This window comes from Catharus ustulatus, chromosome 8, assembly GCF_009819885.2.
Source record: "Catharus ustulatus isolate bCatUst1 chromosome 8, bCatUst1.pri.v2, whole genome shotgun sequence".
Taxonomy (NCBI): Eukaryota; Metazoa; Chordata; class Aves; order Passeriformes; family Turdidae; genus Catharus; species Catharus ustulatus.
This window is the reverse complement of record NC_046228.1, coordinates 18,190,015-18,204,776: the sequence shown is the minus strand read 5'-3', so window position 1 is coordinate 18,204,776 and position 14,762 is coordinate 18,190,015. Positions and strand designations below refer to the sequence as shown.

Below are 14,762 nucleotides of genomic sequence, written 5' to 3'. Positions count from 1 at the left end.
GATATGGCCTTTCAGGAAGTAGGGAACATAAAGTCTACTGAGGAGCAAGCAAGCTAAGATTACCTACTGTGGACTGCTTTTTATTAAAACCAGCCTCCTTTAGGCCTTTTGCACTAAGTTCTTAGTGTTGCTCAAGAAAAACTCAATAACACGCTTGAGACAAGCATACAGAGAGTGCTGTCATGGTGCATCAGATTCTTTGAGTTGTGACAAATTCCAAGGGAATTTTACTTTGTGAACACTTCTTCTCCACCATACTCTCTCTGTGGCCAGTCTGCCTCTTGTACAGGAAGTAGAAGTATCTTCTACAGGAAAATAAAATGATCTGTCATTTGAAGGAAGCACATCACCAAGTACATTGCACCTTCAAGGAAACAGCTGGTGGTACCCATTAGGAGAACAAAGTGATGTGTCATTGCTGACACTCCTTTGGATCAGCCTGGTTCTGCTGCCATTCACTGCTGTGTTGTCCCTATGCTCAGGCAGCTCCCTGCTTTCACTTGTCAACATCTCAGGCTGGCTGTGCCCATAGGTCACCCTGTGTGTGTCAAACTCTGCTGGCCAGGCATGCAGGGAGACCCTGAGCTGTCTCCTGGGGATGTGAGATGTGGCTCCTCACCTCCTGACGCAACTGAGGCTTGCTCTGCCTTTCAGCATTTTTAATACAGTCTGCAAACCTGCCTGGCAACTGCACACCATTGCAGCAAGTGACTTCAGGCTGTGTGTGAATGGTGCTAGCAATGAAAGAAGCCAGCTCAAGGGAATGAGAGTGGATATTTATTGCAAGACTGTGATTTTTATTTGTTTGGATTGTTAGTGTGCATGAGAGGATGTAAATTTCTTCAAATGGCTGACTGTTTTTCCTGTAATTTAGGAGCCACAGGCTGAGTAGAACAAGTCAGTTATTTCTTTTAATTCCTAAAGTTTTCTAGACTTGCAAATTTAAGTTTGTCTTTTTTTTCCCTAAGACTTTATATTGACTGTTTAAGGGACATTAAAGAAAAGTACCTAAAGCTGTAGTAGTGAGTCATGCAGCTGCCTTACAGAAGGAATTGATAAAATGAAAGTCACAAGTTTTCTGACTCAACCTGCCCAGTTTAATTTTTTCTCTTAAATAGCAAGAAATTTTGGGTTGCAAAAGTGTGAAACATTCTTTCCACTAATGGAGTTAGGTAGCGTTCTAGAGTATTCTGTCAAGCTTGTGACAATCATATTCCTTATGGAAACATGAGTTGTGTTGTGCCTCATAAATAGCTTTTCAAATGAAAAATTTTGCTATCATGTCTTCCCAAACCCAAATACCCAGTCATTGAAATGAGAGTGGCACTTCTGGAGAATGTAAATGTCTGGAGTGAGTCTAAAGACAATTGCATTTCCTTACATACTGTTGAGTTTTCTCAGCCAAGGAGTTTGTGGAGCTGCCATGATAGGGAGATGGGTATCAAGGATGCACTTACAGTAAAAACCATGGGCTGTCCTGGAGCTTCACCTGTTAGTATTGATGCCTATTACAGCCCATTGCACCCATAGTTAAATTATCTGTGAACTTATTTAATGCAGAGTTAAATATTTAAAATCAACAGTAAACTAATGGTTACTGGGTTGTTTGGCAGTTTCCTGCAGTTTGTGCCCTGCTGAACTTGTGGGAGGATTGAAATACCTATTTTGATGACTGAGATAAAGTACTGCAGAGTAACTTTTTTGGTGCTATACTACAGATACTACAGACAATTGTTTTAAAACTTGCAAGGAGCCCAAATAAATACACAGAGTCGACTTCTAAATAGGGTTTGTTACCAAAGGATGTTTCTGGAGTGTCCCAGAAACCAGCTAAAGGACACCAGAACTGTTCATGCACATGCTCCTTAACAGGGTTTTATGAACTGTTATGCCCATGGTTATGAGGAAGGAAACAAGGAAAGTCCTAAACACTCTGAAACAACTACTTTTACATTTCCTACTAGATAGATTTGGTTTAAATTTCATTTTGACATGGTATTCTTTCTCCTAGGATTATAAAAATCAGTAAATTCACTTCATGGTCTTGCTAAGAATAAAATGGACTCCTTATGACAGCAATAGATTTTTTAAAATCTGTAATGAGATTTTAGTCTTCTGTAAAAGTATTTACAGTAGCATTAGTTCAGCTTGCTACAAAAGTTAGAGGCCTGTAATTAGACAGGTTTTTGTTTGATTTAATGAAAGCAGCAAATCAAAACACCACAAAACGTCTCAGGTTTGGTTTTGTAGGGATACCAGAAGAATGGTAACTTTATTGTGTGGACACAGCTAATTATAAGAGATCCGGGCATATTTTGGGTAGTGATGGCAGCAGGTTGTTTAGCAGATCAAAAAGTCAACATTCAGAATTTTATTTAAAAAGTCAAATGCAAAACTTGGCTTCTTTGGGTCTCTAAGCCAGGGAATATGTACTTAAGTATTTGAAAAATGTTTTTAAAAGAAAAAGAGCATTAAACTAAGGTGTTGACAATATTTTTTTTAAATGAGCAAGGCCCTTAATTTTGACCTATTAATATGCACAACTCTGATCTCCTATCATATTACCTAGATACTATTTTAGAGGAACTTATAAATAAAGGAGAAGGAATATTGAAAAATAAGAACAAATGTTGTTTGCTTGACATTATTGAGCTCCTTCAGAACATTTGCATATAATTCTTAATATACGATTGTTGTCACTTAAATCCCTCTCTTATCTACTTAATTGAAATTCCAGTGTCATATTTGAAAAAATTATTTATAACAGTAAAATTTTATTGTTATGATTTCAAGAAAACTTTTGCGTATGGAATTGACAATACCTCTGAAAGTAACTGCAAAAGAAATTGGCTTACTTGTACAAAGTAAACTTGTGCATCTTTATGTCTTCTTAGTGATTTATTTTAAGGTAATGTAGAGAATGCATATTTCATTTTTAAAAAATTGCTTTTGAGTTTTTCTTTTGTATAAAATGTTATTTCAGCATAACTGGACAAATATTCTAAAAGAAATTATTTGAACTGAAATACTAGGAGCATACTAACATTGTCATTAACTGATCCTCTAAAATTCTAAGTGATCTTTTACTGATTCTGTTTGCTTTTTATTTAAAGCGAGAGAGAGATGCATGGTAATCTGACTTCTGGGAAATTCTTGATGCCAAATTGTAATTCCTATGTAATACCTAATTAATTCTCCTAAAAAACATGAACTGTTTCAGTAGGCAATATTTTTGCAGGTCTGTTTACTTAGATACTTTTAGAGTAATTCCCACAATTACAGTGGAATTGTTTTCAAGGAATCAATCTGTCTTTGGTGCTTGAGTCTATTCTCTTGACAGAAGTAGCTTTGAAACCTCCAGCCTTGGAGAAGTGCTTTACTCTGCTGGATTCCTGTCTCTCTCTCTCTGCTCAAGCTCCTGCTCAAGCACTATATTAAACAAAGGATGTTTTTCTGCCTTGTATTTGAGACAGTTAAAAGCTAATCCTTACACATGGTATATGTTAAACTGTTTTCATTGATTAATACGAAGAGTGGCTCTTCTTCCTGTGCTGTCTCTGCAGTTTATAGGATGCAGTCATGTTATGCTTCTTTTAATTTTAAATGACCGTTTGCTTTGCTTTTCCTTCTTTTTGTGCTACAAACATAGTGGATTTATGGTCTGTGGGGTGCATTATGGGCGAAATGGTTTGCCACAAAATCCTCTTTCCAGGAAGGGACTGTATCCTTGTGCTGCTGCAGCAGGTTGAATTAGCTAGGAAGTGATTACCTTTTTTATTGATGTTGTGTCATGAAGATGCATATTGTACAATTTTTTGTTTTATTAAATGAACATGGATTTTTCTTGTGATACACTTAAAAAAAAATCATTTATATTCAGGCTGCACCTAGCAGTAGGACATAGTCTCTGCTGGTCCTGTAGTTAGCATACATTCACCTTCACTCATTTTCATTGCACATGCTTTTTATAGTCACTTCATGTGTATGTTTGTGTCTAGATATTTTTATTTATTTTATTTTAATAACTATCTTTTATGTTAATATCATTGCATTTTGTTTTCAGTTGACATTTGGTCAGTTGGGTGCATCATGGGAGAAATGATCAAAGGTGGTGTTTTATTTCCTGGTACAGATCGTATCCTTACCCTTGGCCTAGGATGTAGTTGTAAAAGGTCAAAAGATACTGCAGTGATTCAGTTCCAGATTAAGGTGGTTCTAATTTTTAAAATACTTGTTTTAAACTGCCTTTTCAAATTGCAGTTTGCAATTCCATTTTATACCACTTGGGCAAACAGACTTATTTTTTATTTTTTCTTTTTTTCCCCCCCTCTTCTTCTCTTTTTCCAGTGTTGTATAGTCCCTATCCATTACTTTTGAATGTTGTCACACTTAAGACAGACTTCTTTTTGTTTAGGTGGTGTTTTCTTGGTTCACGTGCATTGGGTTTTACTTTGGAGTTCATTTTTATGTAATAATTTACTAATCTTGTTGAGTACCTGAGCATGCTAGTAGTTACTATTCTTTGCATTTTATAGAAAATGTTTACAAAAATTCCTAACCATCTTCATTAGTTACACTCTGGAGATTTATTTTTTGTATGCAGAAAAGATCCTGCAAACAGTTTTCAGGAATATCTGGCATTTCTGTCTTTCTATTCCATGAATGGCTTGGTGGTGTCTGTATGGGCTGTCCTGTGAACAGTATTTCAGACAAAGAGTCTGCTCCAAACAAACAGAACTGAAACCTCTAGATCACTGCTAAAATTACTGAAAGTAACTGGACTTTGATATCCTGTTTGATTTACTATTACTTAGCAATTTTTTAGATGCCATCAGAAATGTTTCCTGCTTTTGCTGCAGGTTGCTGTTTAAAAATTGATATAGCACCATTTAGGGGTGAAAATGGGGTGGAGAACTTTGAGCTATGGTAAGGAAATCCTTACTTTCACACAGCTCTGTCATTGCATGAGCTGCACCATGCTTTGCTTTATGCAAATGCTTTATCTGGTTTGCTGACATGGCTTTTGGATTTAGACTCAGTGGCATACAACGTAAATAGTTCCTTTTGTCAAAGCCTTTACTAAAGCTCAGCAGAGCTTCAGAATCCTTATACAGAGATCTGCTGTTACGTTTTAAGAATATAAGAGAGGGTCTGTTTCAACCCGCTGTAGATTTAGGTAGCCTGGTATCCAGTTTTTGATGGCAGCCAAAAAGAAAAAGTTGGGGAGAATGTGAATTAGTGTATATAAAATTTTATCTGAGCTCTCCTCCAGTATTTAACCATCTGCAACTAGGAATTCCTGAGCCAAAATTTACTTTTTTTTGTTTCAGTAAAATGTACTAAATTATTCTGCCCTGAAGTGGTCAGTCTCCCTTTTACAGTGTGTAAACTTCTCAGTTAAGATGTTCCTTATGCATCCTTGAAACTTTAACTTTATTCAAGTCCCTGACAATATCACTGACCTGTGTGAGCCAAGCCCTGGTGCTTTGTGTGCCCAGTGGTGCTCAGTGTGGCACAGCCTTGGTGAGAGGTTGCCCAGGACTAGGCTGAGGTACCAAGATCAGAATGGAGGACAAAGCAGCCCCTTGGGGTCATTCTCGGGAATGCCTTGGTGATGTGTAGTAGCTTGACTGCTGTGAATGTGTATTTTGATCAGGGAGTGAATTCTCCAGAACCCAGGCAGGGACTTGTTAAATTTGTTGTATTTAAATATTTCGTGAGTCTACTAATATTCTGTTTCTCAGAATTATATCCTTTTCTAGCCAGTAATGATTTTGAGTGAAATACATACTGCCTTGTCTACGCTATCATGCCTTGCTTTGTTTCACTGTTTAGGAAAGTAGTTCTAAATCATGATGATGAACTTGATACTTTGTTATAATTTCCAGTGTTTTCTCTGTTGGTTATTCCATGTGGTTTTAACATAACTTTCAGCTGAAAACCAAACACAGTGTTTTTCTTAGCTGCATAACCTTAGATATTGATCAATGGAATAAAGTTATAGAACAGCTAGGAACACCATGCCCCGAATTTATGAAGAAACTACAGCCTACAGTCCGAACTTACGTGGAGAACAGACCTAAATATGCTGGATATAGTTTTGAAAAACTCTTTCCAGATGTCCTTTTCCCAGCTGACTCTGAACACAATAAACTTAAAGGTAAGGTCTGTCTTCTGTGTGTTGTATGTTTTAAAAGTTTTTAAACTGTGATATATTGAACAGAAATGTAGCTTGGTTTCGTTCACTATAAAATAATCCTGCTAAGGTTCTAAATATTTATATTATGAGAGTGGATGAACATGCTGTCATGTGCTTGCCTCCACTTTCATATCTTCATGAGACAGCTCCTATTCTTGGATCTGTCTTTATAAAGACAAGTGAATATCTATATTCTTCTCAATGACACATGCCAACATAGTTTAGAGAAAAATGGGGGGAGTTTGGAGTAAAGTTGTGTAGGCAGAGCAGATCTTTGTTCTGTAGGGATGAGAATAAGAGATGAGAATTGAATATATTATGTTCGTAATACATAGATACCCTGTAGTTACTTCAGTGACTTACTGGATCTAAAGGCCACCTACTCAGTGGAGTCACAGTGTTTTCTGTGACTAAAAGCATGTGACAGAAAGGGGCAGTAGGTGCTTGCCTGCTGCTATTGGAGACAAGGCTGCACTGCCACCTGAGCTGTTTCACATAAGGATGTCACACCAAGGGACACTGTATGCTGCAAACAGATAGTGAAACACATTTGACCACTTTCTTAACTATGTCATTCTCTTCAGTGTTTTTAGCCATCAAATGGACCACTCTACTAAACCTCTTATTATGTGAGGGTCACATAGACACTTAATTAGAACTTGATTATTACTCTGACCGTTCTCTTTAAAGGTTTGAAACACTGTGTTATGTGTTCTATATATGGCAGTAATCTGAACAGAAAATTTTGTTTTTGCAGCAAGTCAAGCAAGAGATTTGTTATCAAAAATGCTGGTTATAGATGCTTCTAAAAGAATCTCTGTGGATGAAGCCCTGCAGCACCCGTACATCAATGTTTGGTACGATCCATCAGAAGCAGAAGCTGTAAGTTCTTGTTTTAGGTCTCTGCTTAGGAAGCTATGTATAAAGCCATCTCACTGTGATGCTTGCTACAGCTGCTTGACAGAAGATTGTTGCACATTTCATTAGAAGCTTAACTAAGCCATAATTGTTTTTATTGATGTTGATAGATGTACTTATTAGAAATAGTGTCAGGAATGGGCTGAGGTAGCTGTCTCTGTGTTCATGTATCTCTGTGTTGGTGTATAATTGCATATCATCTGAACATGTAGTCATGCATCTGAAATATTTTATATAGGGTTCTAATGTATCAAGCATCCATTGTTTCAGTGTGATTTGACTGCCCTTGATGGGGTTCTGAGGTATTTATTCCTGAGGAAGTGAAATACATTCATTAGTTGTAGGAATTGATACTATTCTTCAACTAGAAATAAGTGTTTCAGCAAAATCTGAATACAAGATCTTGAGCTTTTAGTGATTAAAATTAATGAACAAAGGGATTAATATAATTTTTTTTCCTTTAAAAATCAGTTTCAGGATAATTTCAGCTTATAAGAACAGTGTAATTTATTTAAAAAGCAAAGTTTGGTGATTGCCACTAAGAATAGAAAAAACTATTTAATATAAACGGAACAATTGTATTTCTGTAATTGTAATTCTGCTGCTCTGTAATAGCTAGATAGAAAATTTAATAATTAACAGTAAGTAGCTAAAAAGAGCTACTTGTGCTGGAGACTGCTGCACTTAGGAGCTCTTCTATCAGACTGATCAGTTTCTTTGTTAACTATTACAGTAATGTAAGCAAATTTGTTAAGAACTTTAAAGACTGTGGCAGCATCTAAAAAATAGGCTAAGTCCAAGTATGAACATATAAATATAATCATGTAAATGTTATTTTTAAATCAGGTTCATGTTCTGAATGGTTAATTTCGTTTTTAATTTATACTGGTGTTATATCCCTTTTGATTGCTCTATGATGAGTTAGTTTTGTTTTTCAGCCTCCACCAAAGATACCAGATAAGCAGTTAGATGAGAGGGAACACACAATAGAAGAGTGGAAAGGTAAGAAAGGCATTTAAAGTCTAACAAGGCTTTTGGGATTATACTGGACCTCAGTGATTATTGTTATTAAAGTTCTTTTGAGAAACCTAATAGTATTTACTTCATCTGCTTGGATGTCAGGGGAACAGACCAGTGCTTCACAGACTCTCAGTTGTTGAGACATAAACTTTTCCTGCAAGGGAGATGAACCTTTAAAATGAACTATAGACCTGCTCATCTCAGTCACCTTTTGCAATCCATAGGACAGCATTTTTAGGGGGAGTAACTCTTCTGGACAAGCTGCTACAATTGAAAAAGATGCAGGAGCTTGAACAATATAATGGTGAATTAGAAGGACAAGTCTTCAAGTGTTCTTAGCTCTTCCTTTGAAGACTGCTGATTGAGTTTCCCTTACCAAAGAAGCCATTGATAAAAACTGAGTGGGCTTTAAGACACAACTTAGCCTCAGGTCTCCAAGCAGCCTGAATGAAAGAGCCTTAGAGCAATGCCAGTGTGTTTTCAAGACTGCCAGGCCACTGTAGCTCCAGCAGAGAAGAATGTACTTTTTTGGTATCACTTGCCGTTTATTGCGTACCCTACAACCTGTTGTTCAAAACCAATTCAGAACAGTAATAAATCTATGCAATTTTAATGGACATTTTAATGGGAGATGTAATAATAATCTAGTGTTGGGTTGCAAATTCATTTTTTGCCTTCCTCTGTCTGCATTTTCAGAGTTGATATACAAGGAAGTCATGGACCTGGAGGAGAGAACCAAGAATGGGGTTATACGTGGCCAACCAGCCCCTTTAGGTTGGTTACAATAAAAGCACGGTATGAGGCTCCACTGAGTTGTAGGTCAGGAGGGAGCAAAGCTGATCAAGACACCCAAAAATAACCTAACTCAAAAATATGGCTCTTAAAATGACGTAACCTCTTGAATTGAGACATTGTATATTTGAGTGGAATATACAAGGCTGACACCTATTTCTTGGTCTGTTCAATCCCCCTATCATTTTCCCTGTGTAATTGGTACTTCATTTATTTCAGTTCTTGACACACCATCTGTTAAGCCCCACATTAAAGACTTTTGGGTTTTATTTATTTTGACAGTGGATTGAGACACATCTCTCCAAACTTGCCAAAACAGGGAAAATTAGCAACCATTAGGAAGAGACAGACTAATGCAAGTACTGAACTGTGCAACTGTATCTGCAACTGATTTGCTGTTTTGTTTCTCATAGCACAGGTGCAGCAATGATCAATGGCTCTCAACACCCATCTTCATCGTCATCTGTCAACGATGTGTCCTCAATGTCAACAGATCCAACATTGGCCTCTGATACAGACAGCAGTCTAGAAACCTCAGCTGGACCTCTGGGTTGCTGTAGATGACTACTTGGTCTTTTGGGGGGTGGGAGGGGGGTCCTTTTAGTCATTAATAGGGCACTTTTAAAATTTGGTGGTATTTTTGAGTGTTTTTTCAAAAATAATCATGGAATTCATCATAAAGTGCTGTAATTTCAAACTGTAAGTTGTGTTATAAGCAGCCACTTTTTTGCTGTAATTAACTGTAAAATATTAAACCTGGTAATTTTTATTGTGGTTTTAAAATCTGCATATTTGCTTTACTATTATGCTGCTGATCTTTTTTTACTGAATTTGTAATATTTGTTTTATCAAAGCACATATTAATGTTGTGGTCATTACCATATGATGAATTATTTAAGATTTTATAGGTTTTCAATTTTTTAATTAGAATTTATTCCAGATGTTTTGTTCATGATATCCTTAAAAGTTTTATGCTTGGTCATACATCTGTGTCCAGGTGGAGGGGGAGAGAATTCAGCCATCTGTAGTTTCAGGCATACTACTTGCTGGGTAGTGAACAAAATCCTCTTTTATTTTGGCCACTTGCCTATAATATTTCAGCAAAAGCAACAATTAATGAATTTTTTAGAGAAACAGAAAAAGTCCTTTGCAAAGTTACATAGTCTAAATGGGTTTATGATCTTAAGAAAGCAAAGCATATCTTCAAAGCTGCAGAAATATCCAGCCTAGCAGAGTAATGTGATGTTTTCTGCAGAGTTGTGGCATGCCAAATCTTGTGATCACCATAAAACATGAGGATACTTCATGAATAATACATTGCAATGCCAATAAACTGTTTACTTCTAGCTCGTAGCCTGTTTTTGTACACAAGAAATGAAGTGCATCCAGGATGTTTAGACTGACAAGAGGGAAAATGAGTATGCTGTAGCTGTACTTCCATGTGAGATGTAATTCCTGGGAGTTCTGGGTCTTACTAGTTTTGTCTACTAAGCAAGTGCTTTTTGAGTGCTTTTTGGGTCAAAGAGGGAATGACTTGAATGCAATAGGGGCAAAACTTCAGCTACTCTTTCTCCACCAAAAGTAACTGATTACTAAAAACCATGAAGTGGTAGGAGAACCTCAGGATTTCTGTAGCTAATGCATTAATTGAGCAATACATGCCATCCAAAAGAGGGAGAAGTAGTGCTGTATAAATTAATATTTATCTCTTTCATTTCACCATGAGATAAGTGTAGCAGAAATCTTAGCAATGGTTCATTTTAAGTCATAAATATTCAGTAGTTTTCATCAACGAAGCTCCAGGTTTCAATACACTTTTTAAACAAAAGATATATTGAGATATATAGAACAGTTACTAAATAGTCATGTAAGATGGTGCTGCTCCTCACAGAAGTATTTAAACTGTTTACATTTTATATTTACAGAATGATTTATGTATAACTGACTTAAGTTTATGTATGAGTTAAACAATCATTGAGAATTTATTTCTTTGGAAAATGCAGATTTTTAGTGAAGCTAGGCTGTATAATTGATTGCCTTGTGTAGATGCATATTTTGTGTAGTGAATTAGAATGTGAAGAGGAATTTAAATTAGTAAAGCTCACAAAAATGGGCATAAAAGATACAGAAGTCTTGCCAGGCGCTGAGCATAAGCAAATAATGTAACTGCCTACAGAGGTCATCCAGGAGTGACTGGTGGTCTTCAGTGTGGTTCCTTCTGCTTATTGGGTTAAATAAGCATCTTTTTGAAGTTTTAACTAAAAGAGGAAACTTTGTCTTTGCAGTAAGCTTCAGAAAAACAGAAATTATGGTAATGTCAATATCTAACGTGTCTTTTTAAAAAACATGCAGGGTTTCAAGGAATGGTAATGTCTCAAAGATAACTCAGTTGATAAACTGCACAGTTGTTTTCCTGGCCTGGCTAGACTGCTGGTAAGTGCTGTGTGCGTGTAATTTTGCTTTCCTCACTTGTATCTAATATTTCAATATTGCCTTCCTAAGCCACATTTGTTAAGGCAATTATTTTTGCAGTATCCTGCCAAATTGTATATTACCTCAGAACAGGCAGGACAAGTTTGGATTCATCTAGCACTGGAATGTAGAAAATGTTGAACAGAGACCAACAGAACAGTCTATTTTGTAATATTTTTATCAAAGTTTAAGCTGTGAATTGAGCCAAAATTTTTGGTCGAACAACAGTACTCCATTGTTCTATAGGGTCAAATGAGAGTGTGGTCAGCACAGTGTGGTCAGTGTGTAATGAAGTTAAGTCTGACAGAAGTAACTTCTGATGCCTCTCAGTGCTGTTAAAACCAAATTGTTAACTATTGTTCCTGTTTAAATTTATTTTGGACCCCACTGGATTACAGTGATGGTTGAAATATTTTGAAACTTAAAAATATTTTTTGCTATCACTTTCCAGTGTCCTAAATATATAGTAACTGAACTGAGCTCATAAGCGCTAAGGAGAATTGAACTTTTCTTCTTTCAAGGCAAGGTTTAGTGAATGTGTGGAAGTGCCCACTGCAGCCTGTTACAGCTGTGCTAAAGGGATTCTTTCAGTAGGGTCAGAGCTTTGCCTGAGGAAACAGAGAGTTCACTTTTGGCATCATCTTCACAGGAGTGTTGCTTTTTCTTTTTTTCAGTTGCTTGCATTTTAGGCAAATTAAAGTGATGGCAAATTTCAAAGACAAAATCATATTCAGTAATCAAATTATCACAACAGCATCCTAGTCTTAACTTCCCTTTTTATTTGTTGAAATATATATTTTTTTTAAAAGTGTACACTGACACAGGTAGCAAACAAATGGGTAACTGGAATTCAGCTGTTTTTGTCTGTTGTTAGATTATATGCTGTCCAATTTGCTGTACAATTTTAAAGTATTGTTAAGTTTTATTTTAGACTTTGATTTGGAATCTTCTTGAGACAACAGGCTTCACTAAAGTGCATGCAACTTTCTAAGGCCATTCCAATCCACTGGGAGTTGATCTAGATTGAATTACCATGAGCAGTCTGATCTCTTACTCAGGTGAGGTTCAAAGTCGGGCAGTAATAGCAAGATTGATTTCTACCTTCTCTGGGCAGAGCTGTGGAATGCAGCAAGGGTAAAAGCATCTCTCTCCTTTTGTAGAAGTGGGTTGTTCAAGAATTTGAAATAGAGATGGGGCAGGAATTAGTACCCTTAGGATGTACTGGGATGCTGTGTGGGAAGTGTTTTGTTGGTGCAGGACTCTGGGTCAGAGCTGATGTGTTTGTGTGTGTGAGCAGCTGTGCTGTCCAGGCACAACTCCTGGTGGAACACACTCAGCCCTGGGTCACTCTGCTCAGCTCAGCAGATGTGGCATTTGCCCTGCCCAAGTTTGGGCTTTTAGCTTTGGAGAGCTTTCACTGTGTGAGATGCAGCAGCATCTTTCTGGGCAGGAATTGCAGCTGGACACAGCACCAGTGGTGTGGTGGGGGTGTCCCGTGTCCCCAGCACGAGCTGTGCCAGTAGGGCCCTGCTGCCTGGGGTTGGTGGGGCCAGCACTGAGCACCTGGGCTGGGGCTCTGTGGGGATGGATGGATGGATGGATGGATGGATGGATGGATGGATGGATGGATGGATGGATGGATGGAGCATTCAGCTCAGCAGTGCATAAAGAAAAATGTCAAAAACCTCCTACAGGAGGATGGTCCTACCCAGCCAATAATCCGAAGCGTGTGACAGTAAATGTTTCTTGGTAAAGATCATGGGCAAAAGGGGAGAAGGTTCAGCTTATACTTTGTCTTACTCTTTCAAGTTGCTAAAGGGAATGAATTAGTTTCTAGATCTGTTTTTATTTGCTGTTGGCAGCAGCTTGTCCATGCTGTTACATTTTATTTTCCTGTCAGTGGTTTGGTGCAGTTGAAGGAGAGCCTGTCTGCGTTTTTCATTAGGATTAGAAAGAAGTTTTTATTGAAGCAGTGTGATAAGACTGTACTGCCTACCCAAGTTTTCAATTAACTTATTTATTCTCAGTTAAGGGCACTGGATAAAAGTGGTATTTTAAGTGGTCTCTCTCACTCCCTTCTCTTTGTATGTCTGTGTTACAGAAGTGTGTTACAAATCAGATCACATTGTGTTTCTACTTCTGCAGTTCAAAATTTAAGCTAGGTTTTCTTGAACTACCTCACACAAACTTTCTACGTTTCTTAAGTAAGCAAAGCTAACCCTTGCTATTGGAACTACACTGAATGTGAATAGAAAATACACCTTTAGAAAAACAAACCTATTGGCCAATGTTGAGACAATATCAGTATGTTTCTTATCTATTTCACGTAAGATGTTCATGTGTAATATATAGCTTGTGTACAGTAATGTACATCTAGATTATTGTGTTAGCTGTAAATTGGTGATTTTATTATTGTAGTCTGGTTTTGTAGGGTAAAAATAGCTTACTAGTAATGTCAGCTCATCCTTTACATTTTACAAAAGGAATAATTCTTGGTAAGCTTTGCATACAGATGAATTACTTTTGTAGGCCCAATATCTAGTCTATTTTTGAGAGTTCTTTAACTTTTATTACTAAAGTTTGAAGAAAAAATCCCACCCCAGTTATTGTGATCATTCCTTCTGCCCTTTTTGAAGTATATTCTTCATTTTATTATGTCCCAAGAAATATGAAGGGGAAGACACACCATTAAAATACTGGGGAAAACTAATTTTTTTTTCCCACATTTGATACCTTTTCCTGCTTTTCCTTTATTCCCTCCAAATAAGCTGTTGGTGGGCATTACTGAGAACATTGTGGGGGTTTTTTTTAACTCATTCATGCCATAGGTCATTACATGTGCACCACTGGAATGTATACATTGTTATCTAGTATGTCAGTTGGTTATAATGATATTTTAAATAAAAAAGAAAAAAAAAAAGTTTGACCACCATGCATTTAGTGTTTCTTCATTGCCAGGCTGTGATGGGTTTCATATGGATTGCATAACAGCGCTGCACTTGAAATCTTATTAGTGAAAATCCTTCCTGAGAATTCATCTGTTTTTTCATGGTAGTGTCCTGTCTTGTGAGCTCACTTGTGGGCCACGTTTTTTCTGTTTCTACATTCCTATGGCCTTTGGATGTGCCACAGACTTTAACAGCCACATGTTCAGTGTCTCTGCAACCAGTGAATCCATTCTTTCTTCCTTGCTACCAGCTCCAGCCACCTTAGTTCCTGGAAATGCAGCTACTAAGAGCCTGTGCTGCTGAAAGAGGTAAGCCATGGGCTGCCTAGTGTATGGCAGCATCTCTCGAACCTGTGAGGTGGAGAAGCCTGAAGGATCTGACTTCTGAAGAGCTGTCTTGGATGCCTGGACCAC

General features: G+C 37.3%; 1 protein-coding gene across 7 annotated transcripts in view; it reads left to right on the top strand.

Moving 5' to 3' along the window:
• The window catches only part of MAPK8 (mitogen-activated protein kinase 8), a 179,974-nt gene extending 165,639 nt beyond the window's left edge, over positions 1–14,335 (top strand). For 5 of the 7 annotated variants that reach the window (XM_033066309.2, XM_033066307.2, XM_033066306.2 and 2 more), the window contains 6 exons: positions 3,650–3,721; positions 5,978–6,160; positions 6,957–7,081; positions 8,056–8,119; positions 8,834–8,911; positions 9,348–14,335. In XM_033066309.2, coding sequence (XP_032922200.1) covers positions 3,650–3,721; positions 5,978–6,160; positions 6,957–7,081; positions 8,056–8,119; positions 8,834–8,911; positions 9,348–9,493 — 668 coding nt within the window. In that variant the 3' untranslated portion in view covers positions 9,494–14,335. Of the gene's footprint in view, positions 1–3,649; positions 3,722–4,063; positions 4,136–5,977; positions 6,161–6,956; positions 7,082–8,055; positions 8,120–8,833; positions 8,912–9,342 lie in introns of all 7 variants that reach the window. The other 2 variants (XM_033066305.2, XM_033066310.2) reach the window with 2 other exon arrangements.
• Positions 14,336–14,762: the final 427 nt, after the last annotated feature.